Source organism: Quercus lobata, chromosome 5, assembly GCF_001633185.2.
Source record: "Quercus lobata isolate SW786 chromosome 5, ValleyOak3.0 Primary Assembly, whole genome shotgun sequence".
NCBI lineage: Eukaryota > Viridiplantae > Streptophyta > Magnoliopsida > Fagales > Fagaceae > Quercus > Quercus lobata.
The window spans coordinates 13,788,081-13,807,307 of NC_044908.1; the positions used below are offsets into that span (position 1 = coordinate 13,788,081).

Sequence of the window (19,227 nt, forward strand, 5' to 3'; positions counted from 1 at the left end):
TTGTCTCAATTTTTGCCGGGTCATCCTTAAATCTCTGAATCTCACCTAAAGAGCTTTTAACACCATTTTCATACATATCAAACAAATCTTAATCAATACAAATTCAGAATGAGCATAAGACATATAACAGAGAACAAAGGCAAAAATAAACAACCTTCACAGCACCCTTCTCCAAATCTTGGTTTGTACTAATTGACCCTTTCAGTTTCTTATCTTTCTTGTCCTCAACTATCGAAGAAGAGACAGGCACTGATGAATTCCAGAGGGATCGTTTAGACCCCATTGCACTTACTCTAAAAGAAACCAATGTTCCAATTCTCAAATTCGTTGGAAGTACTGCAATGCTACAATTTCCTAAGTCAGTTCAGATGTAAATCTTTCTTCTCCTAGGAATTTAGCTCTTTTTTTCTCTTCTCTTAAAGGATAAAATATACTTCTTGTACCTAAAATGTAGTCCAAGTTATATTTTTACTCCTCAAATAAAAATTCATCTGTGAAAAATTCAAAAGATACCAATTTTTATCTTCCAGAGGAAATCCTCTACATTTTTAATGAAAACATTTTAACATCCAAATTAAATATTGCATATATAAAGTAGTTTCATCGTGTCATCTAAAATTGTAGATGACATATTCCCATCATAAGAAGAAATAAAATCTTAACTCTAAATGGAGTGTTCCATTTCAAATGGAGAGGATCCTTGTCCTCAAATGAAGAAATACCAAGTGATAAAAGACATGTTATCAAAATTAACCAAACTCAGTGAACCCAAAATTCGAGATCAACAGTCTAAAACACCAGCTCTACCTAATTAGCCATTCCACATGGAAAAGTTCCAGTTTTTTTTTCAAAACACACAAACATTCACAGATTAATCCAATTCAAACACACCCCACAAGTCAAAGTCCCACTTAACAGATACTAATTCCAATCCCCTATTACCCATTTCATTTTCTTTGAGTATTTAGCAAAAACCACACAAAAGCTATCAAATTTGAAAACAAAATCACTTCAAGCTGGAATTTTTTCATCAAATTTAGTTTCTTAAAAGATCTACTAGGGTTCAGATTGATTGACGGTTCAAAAATAAAATGGAATTGGAAGAGAATTTGTGAGGATTGTACCTTATAGAATTGCAGAGGAATCGAAACTGATGAAAATCAAATGGGTAATAGGGTATAACTGCCACTTGGCAGGAGAAGAGTGTAAAAAAAAAAAAAAAAAAGTATTTGACAGCAGAAAAATAAGTCCTTTCACACAGGCATATCTATACTCATTGTTGATGAGAAGATCAAAACAGTCGCTAGCAATAATTTGAACACCACATTATAGAAAATACAGTCTATATCTGTTTGTGAGTGGCCCAACAAGAGTTCAACTTACAACTTCAACAATAAAAATCTCAAAAATCATATGATATATTGCAGAGTACTCACAAAAACACAAGACCCAGAAAATGCTAATGTGTTTATACTTCACCAAACAAAAAAAAAAGAAAAAAAAAAAACCAAAACCCCTAGAGACAGTACAGCATAGAATCAAGGTGTTCCACACAAAATAATGAAAATACTAGTGGCCAACACAGCAACAATTACCAAATTGTGTCTGGAAGAGTTACTGTTTGATCCATCCTTCTTTCTAAGATGGTGAGGCCCTATGAGCTTCATCCTCAGTTTGCTTGGAGAAATGAACACGAGTCTGCAATTAAGAAACCAAAACACTATAACCTGTCAATCTACAGCTGATTTATAAAGTTCCAAAGCCAAAACTTGCAACAAAGCAAACCCAATAAGTACTTAAACCATTTCCATTCCACACCCCATTACAGTTCCTATTAATATATAATTCAATACATTATTGCATCTGTTCCAACAAGTTCGTCCAGAATTCACATACCTTGTTTGTGCACGGTTCACCCTTTGAGGTCTTGCTCTTGCTGGTGAAAGTTCAATACTTTCTTCAGTACTGGCAGAAGTAGAAGCAGAACCCGAATTTTCTTCATTTTCAGTCACTTCACAAGAAAGTAATTATTAGTTCTGCTGATTCTCAAGTGGAAATTTTAGTTGGTGCTTGTAACATAGCAAATTTTTATCTATGTACATTACAGTATTTCGTTCTCTTATAATTGATTTTATGAAGAATAATAGAAACACAATTTCTCACACAAGATCATATATTATCCGGTTTGCAAACAATATCCCCATATCATCCACTGTAATTTTTCTTACATTACAGCTGAGTTGTGTAAAGATCATAATAAAATAAAGCATTTACCGGCTGATTGATCAGGAGATGAGTCAACGTTATAGGCATCTGGTCTGCCAATCTCTGCACAATACTGTTCAGCTGCTTCACTATCTTCCAGTTTCCTGAAAGACAAGTGTACATTAATCACATATATCCAGCAATTCACTTGTCATTGACAACTTTTAAAATAACATGAAACTCACAAGCTGGCACCTGCTCCTAAACCATGAATAGGGCTTAAATTCCTTTATATTTTCAAATTCCACAAACTATACCCAACAAAGAATTTATCTAAACTAATGCTAATTCAAACCACATGTCTCTCTCTTTTTTTTAATTAGTAAGTTATACACACACCAAGTGGGTCTTCCAGCCACAGCCACAAGCAGATCCTCTGCCTATTCTTCAACAAGAGGTACCATTTGAGCATGGACGGGGCATGTTAGGAGACTGCTAGATGTTATCTCATGATATACACAATTAAGAACGAAAGAAAAAAACTCTTCAGCAGATTTACGCAATATATATACATATAGAACAGAAACACAGTCACATCGAATTTAACTCTAGGTAAAATGCTTAGAATGCTATCCGTATTCACAAAAAAAAATATTGTAATGGTTTTCTATCCCACATCCTCAAAAATCCCACCACTATTCTGACCTGATCAAAGTGACATTAGCTACAATTCTTGAGAAATAAAATTTAGAAGTTCAACGCTTTTTTTGTTTTTTTTTTCCCCCTTTGTAATGCATCTTGCAAGAACAAGGAAATCGATAGACTATACATCCAGTGCCAAGAGCCTTGTAGCTCAGTATCACAGTAAGCTCTCCTTTATTAGGAGAACCAAAATTTGAATCCCCTCTCCTGAGTTGTAACTATCAAATTATCAAAAAAACAATACACCCAGCCATGGAAGCTAGACCACCAGCCAAACAAGCAGAGGTTTCTCCTGATGTCTCCAATTTTAGTAGAACTTTAAGGCATTGGTTAAGGTTTTAGAGAAAAAGATGGGAGGAAGAGATTTGAGATACCATGCACACCAACATGAGGCAATTCATATGGGACAACATCTAAAGGTCAATGATCAACATGTCAATTCCACATACCAAATAGAGAAAACAAACGTGATTAACTATCACTAATCCCAAAAGCTTGAGCTGATAGAAAATTGTGAATTTAATCACTTAACTATTATTCTAACACTACACCCCACATATAGGCCCATACTCCCCATTAATAAAGTGGGGCCCAATAAATGGAATTTTTAATTTTTTAAATGGGAGGAAGAGTGAAGATGAAAAAGTTCAAACTTAGGGCTACTTACTCTGAAACTATGAAAAATAATTTTTTTTATACAGGTAAATAAAATTTCATTAAAAACTTTCACTGATCTTGAAAGCTTAAATTGATAGGAAAAGGTATAATCACTTATAAACATTATTTGAGAAAAAATGCATAAGACCCATGTAAAACAACTTTTCTCCTATCCTTCTGTAAATGATGGCAATTTTTTTCCCCCTGAAGTAATTAAAAAACATCTGCAATTTAAAAAATCCAACAAGACTAAGAATGTAGCACAAGAGAAGCCACTAACTGCTATAATCCAATTAATGAGTTATCTCAAAAGTAATAGCTTCAGCTTAATTACATAATGCTTAGTACCCTAAAACTTATCTCCTGCCATTGGCTCCATATAAGACAGAACAGGATAAATCCTTTTATTGAAATCTTCTGAGTGCAGGACACAAGTATTGTGCCCTCAGGTGTCTTACATGCAAATTTTCATATACAAGAAGTGCCTTTTAAAAAAAATCTAAAACAAAATTGAAATGGAAAAGTAAAAAGTCTGTAGTTAAAATTTGAAACTTACAATGCCAAAATTTGGAGCACTAATGCCTCTTGACCCAGTTTTCTGTAAAGAATTGCCTGTCAAAGTCAGGAATAATATTTAGCAATAAGCAAAGACCATTTACCATTTGGCACTAAAAAAGTATCAATGCCATTCATGCCTAACCTAACAACAGTTTGAAAGAAATGATGCAAATCATTAGGTAGTAAACGATCTGAATAGTACATAATCAGAAGATTCAGCCAAGTCAATAGGCAGAACCAACAACAAAGTAATTATAAGAGTTCCAATGGACCTTTTCCAACCATAACTCCAATCCTTCGATCAAGTAAAGAACTTCCTCTGGATCATACAAGTTTGAAGACGACAAAAATATCTGCAGTCTTTCTTGAAGAGGACTTTCAAAGATCAAGTTGATTCTATTATCAGAAATTACTGTCTCATCTACCCTTCCAATGTCACTGTTTTGATAAGTATTTTCAGTTTCAAAGGCTTCAATTGCTGATTTGGCAAGTGATAGAGCATATAATGTATGGAATTGAGTATCATCACAGTCCTGATCTTCAATCAACCACTGGAGGTACCTGCGAAATTAAAAGAGGTGAAAAAAAATTCACGGTTTGAAAGGCACATAAAATAAGAAAGAGGCTTCAGAACCATAGGGGGAAAAGGGGGTTGAGAAAAACATGAGGAACAAAATTTTGTAACAAAAATAAAAGATACCAGATAATTGTGTTATGAAAGACCCGTATCATTTATAGCTTTGAAATAATCTCACGGATGAGAAAAATAGACTTATAGAAGAGCAAACTGTACCGTTAGTTATATGAATCCTTTATCTCTTATTGTTATAGATAGTGAAACAACACTACCTGAACGGTAACAAATTTATGGCAAGGACACTTCAGTTCTTAAAGACTATAGTTGTATGACTTATAATTTTAGGTCATACAACTATAGTCTTCAATAATTTAATGTATAGTTCAAGAAAAAGATGTCTTATACCCTTCCTACAACCTTAAAAATGTACACCTTTTAAATTGAATTTGACATGAATTTAAGCTGTATAAGGAATATCCTAGGAGTTCCCATATATATATATTAATTATATAAAAAAAAAAAAAAAAGAGGAATATCCTAGGAGTATGGATATATTTTCTTTTTCTTTTTTGTCATTCAATATATATTACACACAAATAAGGCTCCCTCTTTTTTCTTTTTCTGTTTTCTTTTTTTCTTTTTAAAATGAAATGTTATTAAAAAAAGAAAAAGGGAAGGTCAAGTACGAAGATGTTAATCAATCCCTTTCCAAATACAATCACAAAGACAAAGAATTGAGGCTACCTCATCAAAGTAACCTGCTACATGCTCATGATAGATGAGAAGGGCAATTTGAAGCAGTACTATTTTCTGACTTTCCATTCATATATCATTTAAGAAGGCATACAACAAATTCTGGACCAGCATATTGGTGCTCTGACACCAGTCCCAGAGTGTATGGATCTTCACAATTCATATAATTTAGCTGCTCTCTTAAGTAGGCTGGATATCATAGCCCCATATCCAACCTACAAGTTTCTTAATGAAAAACACACAGCCACAAAAAAAAAAAGGCCTTTTATATTGAAAAATTGAACAACAGTTTTGACAGCAAGGTTTCCCCCCTCCCCTTTTTTTGAATAACGAGTGTAGAAATCCAGACTTGGCCAAAGGCTACCCAACAAGCTTCATTTTTATTTTCTTTACAGTTTTTTTTTTTTTCCATCAGTCTTTACAGTTATTGTTTCTTTACCAAAAATCAAAATCAAAATAACAAAATAGAAATTGTAAACAATATTAACAAGCATCATTGCATGTTTACAGCAATGGCTAAAGCTTATGGATCTGTAATCGGGCAAATAATAACAAACAAAAAAAGGGAACAGAAGTAATTAACCTTTTACCAACATAATTCTTATTTTACAAGTATAAAAATGATCTATTAGCTTTAGTTCCAAGTGGGAGCTTTGTGGTCTATCTATCATCGTTTTACAAAGCTAAAAAAGTGAACGAATCAAAATGAGAGAGATCCCAAGCAGGTGGAAGATGAGAGGTTGAGCACCCTTTGATATAAATAACTTCATACAATTATACTGCAGCAAAGCTGGGGTGCAGTGTATGTGATGAACATACCTTTGAAAAATTTCTACCTTTCTTGGATCAATTGCTGGAATAACTTCATCTGTGATAAGTAATGAAATAATATATTAGACCGGTTACAACAAAAACAAAAAGGAAAGGAAAAAATTTACATAGGCCTGCAGCTAGCAAAATTTAATGAACTCTTTTTCCTTTTTTTTTTTTTCTTTTTAACATGATGATATCTGTATTAATAATTGAAGTGTAAAACAATCTAGGATGACAATTTAAGCATACAGGCTATATACTCAACTGCTGCTAAAAAATTTAAAAATAAAATTAATCCAAGAAGTGACACAAATCAGAGGGTCGACACTCATCTTGCTACAGCCAAGAAAATAAAGTGATGAAAATGCAACCTTTATCTTATTGAGTTTTCATAAGATATTGAACTATCTTATCAAGTTCCCTATATTTAGTTTGATGAGTTGCTTGTATAAAAATATTAGCAAAAGTATTGGCCAACAGACTTTAGATGGTGTTAGGGAAGTTAGTATCTAAATATCAGAATACTTTTGTCCGAGGATGACAGATCTTAGATAGCTAATGAGTGCCTAGACAATAAATTAAGGGACAGGATACCTAGAGTGGTACTCAAATTGGATACAGAGAAGGCTTATGATCATGTGAAATGGAGTTGCTTATTGTGACTATTAGAACGAAATGTTTGAGCAGTTGTTGCTGCATTGCACCATTGCTAGGGAGCTGTGGTCTTTTGCATTTATGGCTTTTGGGGTACTTTCGGTGATGCCAGGCCAGGTCATTGATTTGTTAACCATCTAGAGAGGGGCATTTAGAAGTCATCGTAATAGGGTTGTGAGGTAAGTTACACCACATTGCATTATGTGGACCCTATGGAGAAAGAGGAAACATCAGATCTTTTGAGAACAAAGAGAAATCCATACAAGATATTAAAAATATCTTTTTGAGATCTTTGTTCGAATATTGTACTTCGATTGGCGGGGTGTCTTGTAGTTCTATTGTTGATTGTTTGGACTTCATGAGTGTCTGTTTATAATTCTTTAAGGGCGCTCACATTTGAGATTTCTTCTTCCTAATAAATTATTCTCCTATCCACCACCACCCCCCCCCCCCAAAAAAAAAAAAAAAGTTCCCTACATTTAAAAAATAATTATATATTGGTACAAAGTGATGCTTACAAAAATTTTCACTAAAGGATTTATAAAAAGAAACAAAGAGGGAAACCAGTGTGATGTGAAATAAATTTCCAAACATTGTAAAACAAAAAATAGGATGGCATGAACCACCTGTGATATCCACACGAGAAAACACAAAATTATTGGCTAAAAACCCATGGCAGGAGAAAGAAAGATTGGCGCCCATTTGAATCAATATACACAAGCATACATTCATATGTGTGTGCGTGTATAATAAATACATAACATCAGAACCAAAGTTCATCATGACATGACCATTCTTATAGGCATGGGGCCCACCTGGGGAAAGTTGATTGGCTCTTCTTTCCGATGTTAAAACTTGAACAGCAAGCACCTGGTTGATATCAGCAACCTAAAAAGAGACATAAAGAAGATCCTGATTAGCCATTGAGTACATCAAGCACATTCATTATTAGGCTTTCTTCAAAGATCGCCAAACTTGTAGAAGAAATGTGCATGGATCTAGAGTGACAAAATTAGTTTTTGCTTGTGATCTTACTGTTCGTTCAGCCACTTCTTCCTAGGATTCTACTAGAAAAGGTAACCAGAATAACAGAGAACCATTTTTCTTGACAAGTAATTTCAGAGAACTTTTCTCATCCATTTTCCTCAAAATTCTATTTTATTAGAAACCATAATTCAATGTTTCCAACTTCTTAATGCTCAGGTTTTCTAGTTCTTTGGCTCCCCTCAACAATTTACACATGAAGAAATCAGGTTTTTTTTTTTTTTTGGGGGGGGGGGGGGGGGGGGGGGGGAGGGATGCAGTTCTGTAACTAACACAAACCGAGTCCATATCATAAGTCCCCTATTAGTCTGGACAAATAATGAATATATTAACTTAAGAAAGCAAAGGATATACAAAATGTATGTATGTGTGTGTGCTCAGACAGGTCTGTGTGTGTCATATGTATATATTGGTACATACCACGATACAACTGTTTTCTGAAGATGCCAGCTTTTCCATGTCATTAATACGATTTAAAGCTCTATAAAGGTACATTAATAGTGTGTCAACTCCCTCTCTCACTGGCAATGTTAACTCTTTCTCCTGATAAACTTCCAAGTACCTATAGTAAGAGCAATAGAGTTAAACAATGACACCACTGCTCAGAAGTCAGATCACATGCCACAAAAAAAAATTAAAAAATTAAAAAAAGTATTAAAACAGTCTGATGAGGGGAAAAAATGTGGATCATTCTTCTCTAGAATGCTAGCATAATTTAAATTGAAAACTAGATAATCCAATACCTGATCCGGCACCACCCTCCCCCGTTTACTTTACCTCATGGCACTGCAGTGGTTAGGGAGAGAGGCATGCTGCAGCAATTACACAAGGAAAAAAGAAGAAGACACACCAAGTCAAGAAATGTAAGCACCTGATAATGTTCTTGATTGCTGACTCCAATAAATCAGCTCTACTTGGTGGATTCAAAAGAAAATCATCATCTATTAAAGTTTCTACACCTGCTTTTCTCAGGAAGGTAGCTCTTTGGATAGCCAACAACCCATCATCTACAACATCTTCAACAGGTTTAGGGGGTGGATGCAAACCCCAATATCGGTTTCTAGGAACCTGAAAGTATGGTATCATCAATTATTGGGCAGATATTGTATTTTTTATTTTACATTTTTGGTTTTTTTGAGTGAGTTTATAGTTAGAATAATCAACGGTATGAGGTAGAAGCAATCTTTGACAACAGAGTACGTACGAGTAGACCAAACATAGACATTAGAAAAGATGTATACCAGCAGTGACCAACGATTTGGATCTCGCATTATAAATGGAAATATTTCAGAAGGCTGCATTGTCTCTGACAACAAAAAGTGATTTACTGCTTCCTCAAAATGCAGGTCAAACAGCAATAGAAACCCCACTTGAGCATGAACAAAGGAGAGCATATCCCTTGACAATTCACCATCACACTCAAGTTCCTCCACCAAGGCAATGGCTTCTTTAAAGTTCTTCTTTCTCAAAACGTCTTTGATTTGTTCTTCAGAAGGTAATTTACGATAGCAAATAACCTAGCAACCATTTAACATGAAACAGGAGAATTTATCAAGACCCCTCGAGAACAGAACCAAAAAAAGCTATTGGTTAAGGCATAATGTGAACATCTAAATACAATACAACATGTACCCTTTACATAACAAAATAGACCATCAATTGTAAAAATGGGTGAAGCCCCATCAAACTTGTTTTACATACCTTGTTGGGTGTTGCAACAGCAACAAGTTTCCCACTCCCAACTTCCTCATCAGCAACAACGCTAGCTCCAACTCTTTCCCCACCAAAACTTATCGATTGAATACACCTACTCGACTTCTTATGATACACCTCCATTTTCGTGGACCTCGGAGGTAGGGTCCAAGGAAACTGATGAAAAGGCTGATGAGGTTCTAAAGTTGGATATTTTGGATTGTTAGACTCCAGAAAATCACTATCAATGGTCTAAATCTAGAAATGTTTAATACTTAGATTCAGTCCATCGATAGTGATTTTCTGACGTCCAACAATCCAAAATATCCTACTTTAGAACCTCATCAGCCTTTTCATCAGTTTCTTTGGACCCTACGTACAGAGCAAAGTTCAAAAATAGATACGGTCTTGATAAACAACATAATCATACAGCACATTTTCAAACTCCCCAACTTCATAAGGCTTAGCCCCTCTAATTGGCCGCAGTTAAATACATCACAAATTAATAAGTTAGAATCATTACCAGCCACTTCAAAATCGACCTAATATCCGCATTCTCCAAGCTTATTGGCAATAGAAAAGTTATTTGTTGCTACTTTTATTGTGCTAAACTTGAATTTTAGTGCTTCCAGCCTTTTCATAGCATCATCATCTTCATGAAAGTAACAAGTGAACAAACCATAATGATTAAGTAATTTCCATCGGAACAAAGAATGCTTTTTAGCTGCTTATATATTGTAAAATAAACTTTGAAAATGTATCATTTCAGTTACCTTTTTTGGACCTTATGCTGTCTCGTATAATGAGGAGGAGGTCTTGCATATCCTTCGTCAGATGCCTCGGGCCCAACGTTGTGTCCATGTTTGTGCCCCCCTGCCCCATAAGGAGGTTCCTTTGATATACGTTTCGACTGACCTTCTGGTTGAGCAAGTAACCCACCAGCCTGCTCAACTTGAACATGGGGTGGGTCGATGGCTGATGAAGGGCCAATAGACGTACTGTCGGAGGGTGGCTCCTGCTGCATGTCAGGTGGGGTTAGATGAATACCTAAGTCAAAGGATGGAATGAGTGACACCTTGGGAAATGACTATGGGGTGGGTGGATGAATTTCAGACCCAGGACAAGGATGTGGAGTCGGTGGAGGGATGGTGGGACTACGGGATGGATGTAGGGTGGGTGAAGGGATGGTGGGGCTAAAGGATGGATGTAGGGTGGGTGGAGGGGGATCAGGGGTAGGGATAACTTGAGGGGTACGAACAGGCAGATGTCTGGTAGGAACTGTGCTTGTGCTTGGGCTCTGAGTAGTGCTTGGCCTCTGAGTAGCTGCTGCCGCAGGAGTAGCTGCCTCCTTATTTAGGACCTCAGGGTCCGGAGATCGTACACTGCCAATCGCCTGCACTGCAGTCAGCACATCAGTAATGTCCTGGTGGTCCTTCGTGGCCACCGGGTGACGGCTCAACAAACGGAGGTATCCTTCAATCTGCACATGGAAAAACCAAGTATATTAGTAATGCAATACGAAATCAACAATGCGAATGAATAAGAAAATAATAGTTTGAACAGTAACTAGTTCTACTAGCAAGAATTGCAAATTATAGGGAGACCAAGTATTACCTTTAATTAAATTTAAATTATCTTTTCTGTTAAAGATGTAGACAGAAATGCTAATTAAAAATTCAAATGAGCAGAAAATAAAAAATGATAAGAATGGGAAGAAGAATGTATACCATAACTCTAAAGGCTGAAATAAGAAATATGACCTTCGATTTTGAAATTAGATTTTGAAATCAACAAAGTTCTCTATAAGGTAAATGAACAAAGTTCTCTATAAGGAATCTTAAGTAGACAACAGCTTTATGCTACTTCTTTGATGCTAAGCATACATTGGACCACATATATCATGTTTTATAAATAGTGGTTTCATGCTAAGAAGTACGGTAATATGTAGAAGACATGGAGAAGTTACCATTAGAATCAATGTAGCACCAAGAACATCGATGAACCTCCGAGTCACCCTTTTGAACCAGTCGAAGTACTGATGCTGTGGAGGCATATCACCAAGCACTGCTTGACAACACCGTTGAAGGTGGTTACCCCAATGCATGATATGCAGAGCATGTTTCCGCATCCAATCAACGCCCACCTTCCCCCTCAAATCAATGGCATGAAGCACGGTGTCAGTGTCAACATCGCCGGGAATTTCTTGGATCATCCCAAATTGATGAACGACACGATCCGGTGTATGTATCTCTACTAGGTGGAAACATACAAGTGGCACCGTTGCCGTCCACATAGCCCTCCCTGCAACGCACCATGGCGGAAGGTCCTCATCATATGGCTGCCACACCACCTACAGTAGCCCAAAAACAAGTACGCAACACATTAGGCAACTATGTTTATATTTCAAAGTTCACCAAACATATATCTTGTTCCTAAACATGTTAACATGTTAAACAAGGCATTTTCATACCTGGCCTAGCAACATTGAAGCTATTTGCTGGCGATACCTGTCCCTGAAGATGTGGGCAGGCCTGTTTTTCTTGTTTGGGACCCACAACCACCTACAACAATCAAGAACAAAGGATCAATATCTAGAGCTTTCCTACTAAGATAATGTCATGACTAAAACTATAATGTTATCACATATAACTACTAAGATAATGTTATAGATATTTACTCAATTAATAATATCACTAGAATAAGAAACAATCCTTATAAGGTAGAGACTTACTTCAGGTACAGAGGACCACGCGCTGGAGGACCATAAGCGCCCACTGGCGGGCCACGCTCAACTGCCGGCACAAATAGGGGAACCTGGCCCATACCCAATACTGGACCAATAGTAAGCACCCACCGATTTGACTGGTGTCCTTATGGCTTGCCCTGCATAGCTCTCGGTACAACCATGCAAGGCAAGCACTTCCCCAACTGTACCTTCGTGGGTTGCGAAGGTCTTCCAATTGCTGCACCCACATTAGATGCACCCTATCGCCGGATTTGTCCATGAATATTGTGTCCCCCAGTAGCGCTAGGATATAGCATCGTGCGTACTTCTGCAGCTCATCCTCTTCGGCATTAGGCGGCAATGGATTAGCAACTTGCTCCAAAAGCCATTTGATGAGAATCCTTTGGCCATTAAGTTCCTTATGCTGCTCTTGATTTATAGGTCGAAAGCCAAGGAACTCCTCGCACACATTCACCCAATTTTTCTGTGTGCTCCCTGTTATAGCGTCACCATCAACAGGAAGCCCGAGAATCACCTTCACATCCTACAATGTGATGGTGATCTCACCATGTGGCATGTGGAAGGTGTGAGTCTCGGGCCGCCATCGCTCCACTAAGGCTGTTATTAGGCCATGGTCAAGCTCTCTACCCGGTTGCCTCAGCAGTCCCTCCAAACCCAATGCCTTAATGATGTCAACGACTTGGTCGTCCACCATTGGCTCTCGGTTGGAGAACTCTTCAGTACGGCCACGGCAGGTAAGGGCCCCTGGATCCTGCAAAAAACGGAACCTTGGGTTAACATATGACAAACGTCTGCATGTACATTGTATGAATTAAATGCGTGTACATTTGACATAAATATATACTGCTGTGTTGTACCTACCCATTCCAAATAGCTTTTGACCGATGGGTGGGCTGCAACTTTAACACCGACGTGTCAATAGGGCCAGGCTGCGTATGGTCAATCCGTCCAGCATTTGCAGCAGCCATACTGCACAAGAATGATAAGCAATTAGCACGTAATAGATAGGATTCCAAAAAAAAAAAAACCAAAAACAATCTAAGAAAAATACTCAAAAAACAACTTATATCTGACCATTACGTTATTTTCAAAACTTACTATCCAAGTTTATAACAAAACTCTAAGTTCACAATAAAACTTACTATCCAAAGTCATATAACGTAAAGAAGTCAAACTTTATTAATATTTTCATACAATATGTCTATATCAAAACAAAACTCTCATGATCACTCATTTTACTATTTTGGAATACATGAATCCCTATTTTCAGGCCAACTAATTCAATATGTTTTGTTTGGGATTCAAGTTTATTGGACAAGCTATTTCATTTTTCCAGCTAAGCTCATTAAGGACATTGAGAAGCTTTTCAATCTGATCAGGCTGTTCATATAGCTAAAGTAGCTTGGACTCAAGTTTGTTTGCCAACAAAGGAGGGTGACTTGGGGCTAAAAAGGGTTAGGGAGGGAGTGGAATAGGGCTGCAATAACGAAGCACATTTGGATTTTGCTTATGCAAGCTGGCTCCTTGTGGGTGGCATGGATACACAGATACCTTTAGAAAGGGCAAAGTTTTTGGAAGGTAAACCCCCCCCCCCCCAAGAACTATTCTGTTTTTTAAATGGAAAATTGGAGATGGGAGTAGGGTTTCTGGCATGATAATTGGCATCCTCAATGGGTCCTTAGTCACAAATTTTATACTAAAGCCATATTTCAGCAGGCAACTATCCTTCAGCTAGGGTGTCTAGTATTATTGTTAATGGTCATTGGCAGTGGAGGCCTCCTCGATCTATGGATCAAAGTCCTTTACAACAGGAATGTTGGTTCCTATTCATGGAGAAGACACTTTAGTATGGACTCTAACTAAAATTTTTATATTTTCTTGTAAATCTACTTGGGAAGCCCTTAGAAATAGAAGCAATGAAGTTGATTGGGATAAAGTGGGTTGGGATGCTGCCATCATGCCAAAAACATGCATTTATTTTTTGGTTGGCTATTCAGGATAGGCTTTTCACTTTTGATAGATTAGAAGTGGGGCTGGCAAGAAAATTTGTTGTGTTGATTCTACAGAAACAAGTGTGAATCCAGGGATCATGTTTTCTTTGAATGTTCCTTTTCAAGCAAGATGTGGCAGCAAGTAGTGTGGGAATGTTTATGGCAGCAGGTGCCTGATCACTGTGGAGCAGTAATTGATTGGGGGGAAAATTTAACAGGTAGAAGTATACAATCAAGAGTGGGGAAAGTGGCCATAGCAATTGTTGTATATCATATCTGGAGGCCGAAGAACACATGTAAAATTTCAAAAATTATGTTTACTGAAGAACAAATGGTTAAAAGAATTTTTTTTGGAAATAAAATAGAGATTAGGGGCCTTTGTGCCTAAAAGGATCACTGCAATTGACAGTAAGTATATGTCGAAGATTAGGTGTTAGACAATTTTTTTGTAGCATGATTGTGACTGGTTTGGTGATGGTTGAGCTAGTAGTCATGTGCTTATGCTAAAAAAAACAAGAATAATTTGAAAATAGAAAGTGGGCCTGGTGAATCACGTATCCCTTGCTTGCTAGTTTCAAATTGTTGCAGCTTCTGTGCTAGCTAGATGCTATTTACTGCTAGTAGGTTATTTGACTAATCCTCTAGGTGGAGTGTAATATATTTGCTGGAGAGTTTGTATGCACCCCTTTCTTGGTGTAATTTATTAGTTTGGGGGAGGTGGTTTTGCTTAGTTTTCAAAATGGGGTTTGCAATTCGTTTGCTGCTGGTTTGGTGTTTTGGACTTCACTGTAGATCTTTCTTTTGTTTTTGTTATATATATATATGTGTGTGTGTGTGTATAATCATTGTACTTTGCTATGTTTGTTTCATGGATAATCAAGGGAAAGAAATGAATTTCAGGATTATTTTCTATATGGTTGATAATTCAAGGAAATTTTCCTTTACTGTTTATTGATTATTGATTTGATTTTGGTGCTTTATATATCTTTATTTGTTGATTATCTTTATTATTACTACCTAATAAAAAAAACCAAAGACTGTAAATACAAATATTGGAATTCATAGTTGGTTGGATTCTTTGTACCGCAGAATTGACAGTCCTTGGACAGCACTTGGTTAATAGTTCATTGTAGTTTAGTTTATATGTTTTGTAATGTGACACAATTCTTGTGTCTATTATTATTGTATTGTAATGTGATTGTTATTAGTAGGTGATTTTAGAGTATGGTTGCTAATAGGATAAACATTTATTTTACCTAATGATTTTATAAATTGAAGATTAATATTTTTTATGATTGTCATTTGTGTTGTAGATAACAACAATACATAGAAGGACTGAAGGATGCAGTCGCGTAATGTGGCAGTAGTTTTTTCTTTTTGCCTAGAATTTTTTTCTTTTTTTTTGTTTTTGGGCCTATGGCTCTTTGTCAAGCCTTCTTTGTTTGGAAAGGATCATTTTAAATTTTAGACAAAAATGTAAAGTACACTTTCTATTTAGAATAATTTTAAATTTTTTTTTATAAACTAAGATATTTTATTAGAAGACAAGATTACTTCGTGTTCAAGATGATAAACAAAGAACCCAAAAGAATTGCACACTCATGAAGCGATTCTATAAAATCTAAATGGAAATGCAACTAGTAGGACCCCACACATGAGACCAATTAAACTTAGTTCAAATCATCAATGATTCCAACTTAACATAAGATATATATATATATATATATATTCAAACTTAACGAGTCAAAATTCCAAATATTTGAGGGATGTTTTTCGAACTAATTCCTCCAATATACCTTCCCTAATAATAGCCATTGGATCTCAAGAGGCTTTAAAGACTACCTTCTATAAAACATATTAAATGGATCAACAAATGGTCTATAGTCTCACCATTTATATAGGTGCATGTATATAACACATCCCATGCTACTTTCCAAATGAAAAATGAGCCATTTTTCAGGCTTTAACACACTAAAGAATCTTCTATTTTACCCCAAATAATCTCATACTACGAACAAACATCAAAATGACCACTCCCCTTGAATTTTCATTTCATCCTATTGGTCGCTAACCTCTTGGGGATATTTGAGTACAGCAGATCTGAATGAAATTTCATTGACACCAATTTCTAAAAATGAAAACCTTTTAATAAATCTTACATTCCAGCTCCATTGCACCCCAGACCTTCATGCACTCTTACATGATACTGTCTATAACTATTCACTTACAAGTTTGAGACTTGGTCATGCCAATAAATTGGATTACATGCCTTCACCATTTCCTATGATTGTCTTTCATTCTAAATTTCATACTGATACATCTACTCCATAAACTTAACCCCTCTCTCTCTCTCTCTCCAAAGAAATTGAATAAGACTATAATTTTCAACATTTTATAGATGAGACACCTGAGTATATTAGGATATGAGACCAAATGAATGATTAGGAGAAAAAAATGGTAATTCCCATTGACATATAGTATATTGATATTATATGTTACATAAACATAATACTATAATCCTAAACACACTGATTTTATAAGGTTTAGTTACACAGGACCATGAAGATTCATTTGGTTAATTACAAGGAAAGGAATCAAACAGAAAGCTTAGGGTGCTGGAACAGCCTAATCCTACAAGGTGACATGCTGCTAAATTTTCTCATCCATTATCACTAAACAGATATAACATGAATATGACAAAACTTAACTACTAGCCAAATATTCTGCTGCAAACACAACAAAAAAACAGAGGCTTTTTTAACAAAACAATCAGCAATAAGAAAATTTTCAATTACTATATCGGGAAAAAAAATGACTACCCAATTGAAATATTTAAATGTAAATAAAATTTAAAGGAGCACAAATGCAGAATTCACAAAATTAGGAAAATAAAAAGGGGTTTAAGACATTATCAAACCCTAACATCAACAATTTAATTTCACAAAGACCCACTTAACAAACCCTAACATCATCACTGCAGAACAATGCATAGTTCAAGATATAAATTTGAAATTTGCCTGATATCAACAGTTCAACCCACGAACAGAACAACGCACAAAACAAAAAAAAACAAAAAAACAAAAAAATCAATCCCACAAACCAATTCAATCTCAAAAAACAATAAAGTTTCGATCTTTTTTAACAGTTTTATTAGAAATTCAATAAAGAAACCAAAATACAAAAGAACTTCGTCAAACCAAAGTTTCTTTGATTTTTCCCACTGTTTCTCGACAACCAAACAGTTAACTTGGTACAAAGCAACTCAACTTTCTTTTTAGTTTTCAGAGACCGCGTAGACTGAAGGAACTCAAAGCTTGCTGTGGCTTGATCAATTCTTTTGGCCAAGGAGATGAATGTGAAATAGTGGAGACTCAGAGTGGAGACTGGGTGAGAGAACGAAGAAGATGAGTGATTGATAGTGGAGAGAGTGGAGAGCGAGACGGTGAGTGAGACGGTGAGTGAGAGAGCGTGAGACGGTGAGTGAGACTGTGTCTGCTCTTTGAGAGAGAGGGTGAGTGAGAGTGGAGAGTGATCTGTGTGAGAGAAGCGTTATTTTTAAAAAAAAATAGCCCATTTGAAACCGAGTCTTAGACTCGGTTTCCATGTCTGCCACGTGACCACAATATGAAACCGAGTCTATGGCCATTTGGCCCTCGCAAGGCCAACCAAGTTCTAAGCGATATCTATTCTAAAAAAAAAAAAAAGTTCGAAGCGACGTTAACTTGAACCTCATGAAGGATAGCGCAACCCTATCAAATAGACTAGCTCTACTTATAGGACATTAGATCAATTAGAAATAGAAAGATTGTTTACCATATTAATTTTCTAGCAAATCTGTGTATCAAAGTAAGTTAGAAATTTGTATGATCGTATCAATTTTCTTACCAGAAATTGTAGTCTTTCCAAATCCTTCCATTCCAAGAGAAGTAAACTCTGTACAGTGCGACCGGCTGGTGACCCGCGCACTACACATCATACCGAGATTGATAGTATCGGGTGGGTCCCAGACCTCCATGACAAGGTCGAAGACAAGCCCTCCAGGGATTAGACCGTCACTGCAAAGCATGCAGCCATGGTTGGGGTGTGTAGAAGTAGAAGCGAACGGAAATGGGATGCCATAGAGAAATTGAGAGGCCATGGTCACAGAATCACCTATGGGGTACCTAGTGGCTAGTGGTTCCATGGTTTAAAAACCGGGAATCGGATCTCAATCTTGCCCGGTTCTTTTCGAAAATCAGAAATTTAAAAAATATGCATCAAAAACCGGAAATCGGTGGCTCAACCATCAAAACCACTCTCAACCCAGCGTGTAAAAAAAAAAGACAGTGGTATCACTGATACAATGACCAGCGTGTTTGCAGACAGAAAGAGAGAGAGGGGTAAAGAATTCGGCAGTGCGAGGTTTCAACAAAAATGAGAAGAAGCGGTTGCAGATCCAAAAGTTTTGAGAGAGAAGCTGAAGGAGAGAGGAAACTTAACAGAGTTATTAGTAGAGAGAGAGAGAGAGAGAGGAGGTGGAAGAGAGAGGAAACAACCCAGAACATATCCGGCGAAATTAACAAGAAGTAAAAGAAGTGGCCAAAGGGAGTATGTGGGAAGTTGGTATTTAATGGATTTTTTCTGCCATTTATTAATGGAGTTGCAGTGTCATGAGCCAAGGAGCTAGTCAGGCCCTTAGCTTGCACGTGTCCCCTCTAACTTTGTTTTCCCTCCTCGGGAAGTGGTAAAGAAGATGGAAAAACAAACACCTCAGTTCAGTGTTGAGCAAAACTCAGTTCAGTGTTGAGCAAAAGAAGACAACACGTGAACAAACTATATTTCAAAATATTGAGTTT

General features: G+C 36.5%; 2 protein-coding genes across 10 annotated transcripts in view; both read right to left on the reverse strand.

Moving 5' to 3' along the window:
- Positions 1-10,740, reverse strand: part of LOC115991564 (vacuolar sorting protein 3-like) — a 16,864-nt gene extending 6,124 nt beyond the window's left edge. For 5 of the 9 annotated variants that reach the window (XM_031115360.1, XM_031115358.1, XM_031115359.1 and 2 more), the window contains exons 1-12: positions 10,429-10,740; positions 9,665-10,307; positions 9,205-9,480; positions 8,835-9,031; positions 8,384-8,525; positions 7,735-7,807; positions 6,272-6,320; positions 4,395-4,683; positions 4,121-4,176; positions 2,275-2,369; positions 1,897-2,011; positions 1,596-1,698 (exon numbers count right to left, since the gene is read on the reverse strand). In XM_031115360.1, the coding sequence (XP_030971220.1) occupies positions 1,596-1,698; positions 1,897-2,011; positions 2,275-2,369; positions 4,121-4,176; positions 4,395-4,683; positions 6,272-6,320; positions 7,735-7,807; positions 8,384-8,525; positions 8,835-9,031; positions 9,205-9,480; positions 9,665-9,799 (1,530 nt within the window). In that variant the 5' untranslated portion in view covers positions 9,800-10,307; positions 10,429-10,740. Of the gene's footprint in view, positions 54-154; positions 345-1,595; positions 1,699-1,896; positions 2,012-2,274; positions 2,370-4,120; positions 4,177-4,394; positions 4,684-6,271; positions 6,321-7,734; positions 7,808-8,383; positions 8,526-8,834; positions 9,032-9,204; positions 9,481-9,664; positions 10,308-10,428 lie in introns of all 9 variants that reach the window. The other 4 variants (XM_031115356.1, XM_031115357.1, XM_031115362.1 and 1 more) reach the window with 4 other exon arrangements.
- A 1,405-nt stretch (positions 10,741-12,145) lies between these two features.
- On the reverse strand, positions 12,146-19,195 carry LOC115989996. Its single transcript, XM_031113860.1, has 2 exons — positions 18,278-19,195; positions 12,146-12,216 (listed from the first exon to the last, which is right to left on the reverse strand). The coding sequence occupies exons 1-2, from the start codon at positions 18,573-18,575 to the stop codon at positions 12,146-12,148; spliced, it is 369 nt and encodes a 122-aa protein (XP_030969720.1). The 5' UTR covers positions 18,576-19,195.
- Positions 19,196-19,227: the final 32 nt, after the last annotated feature.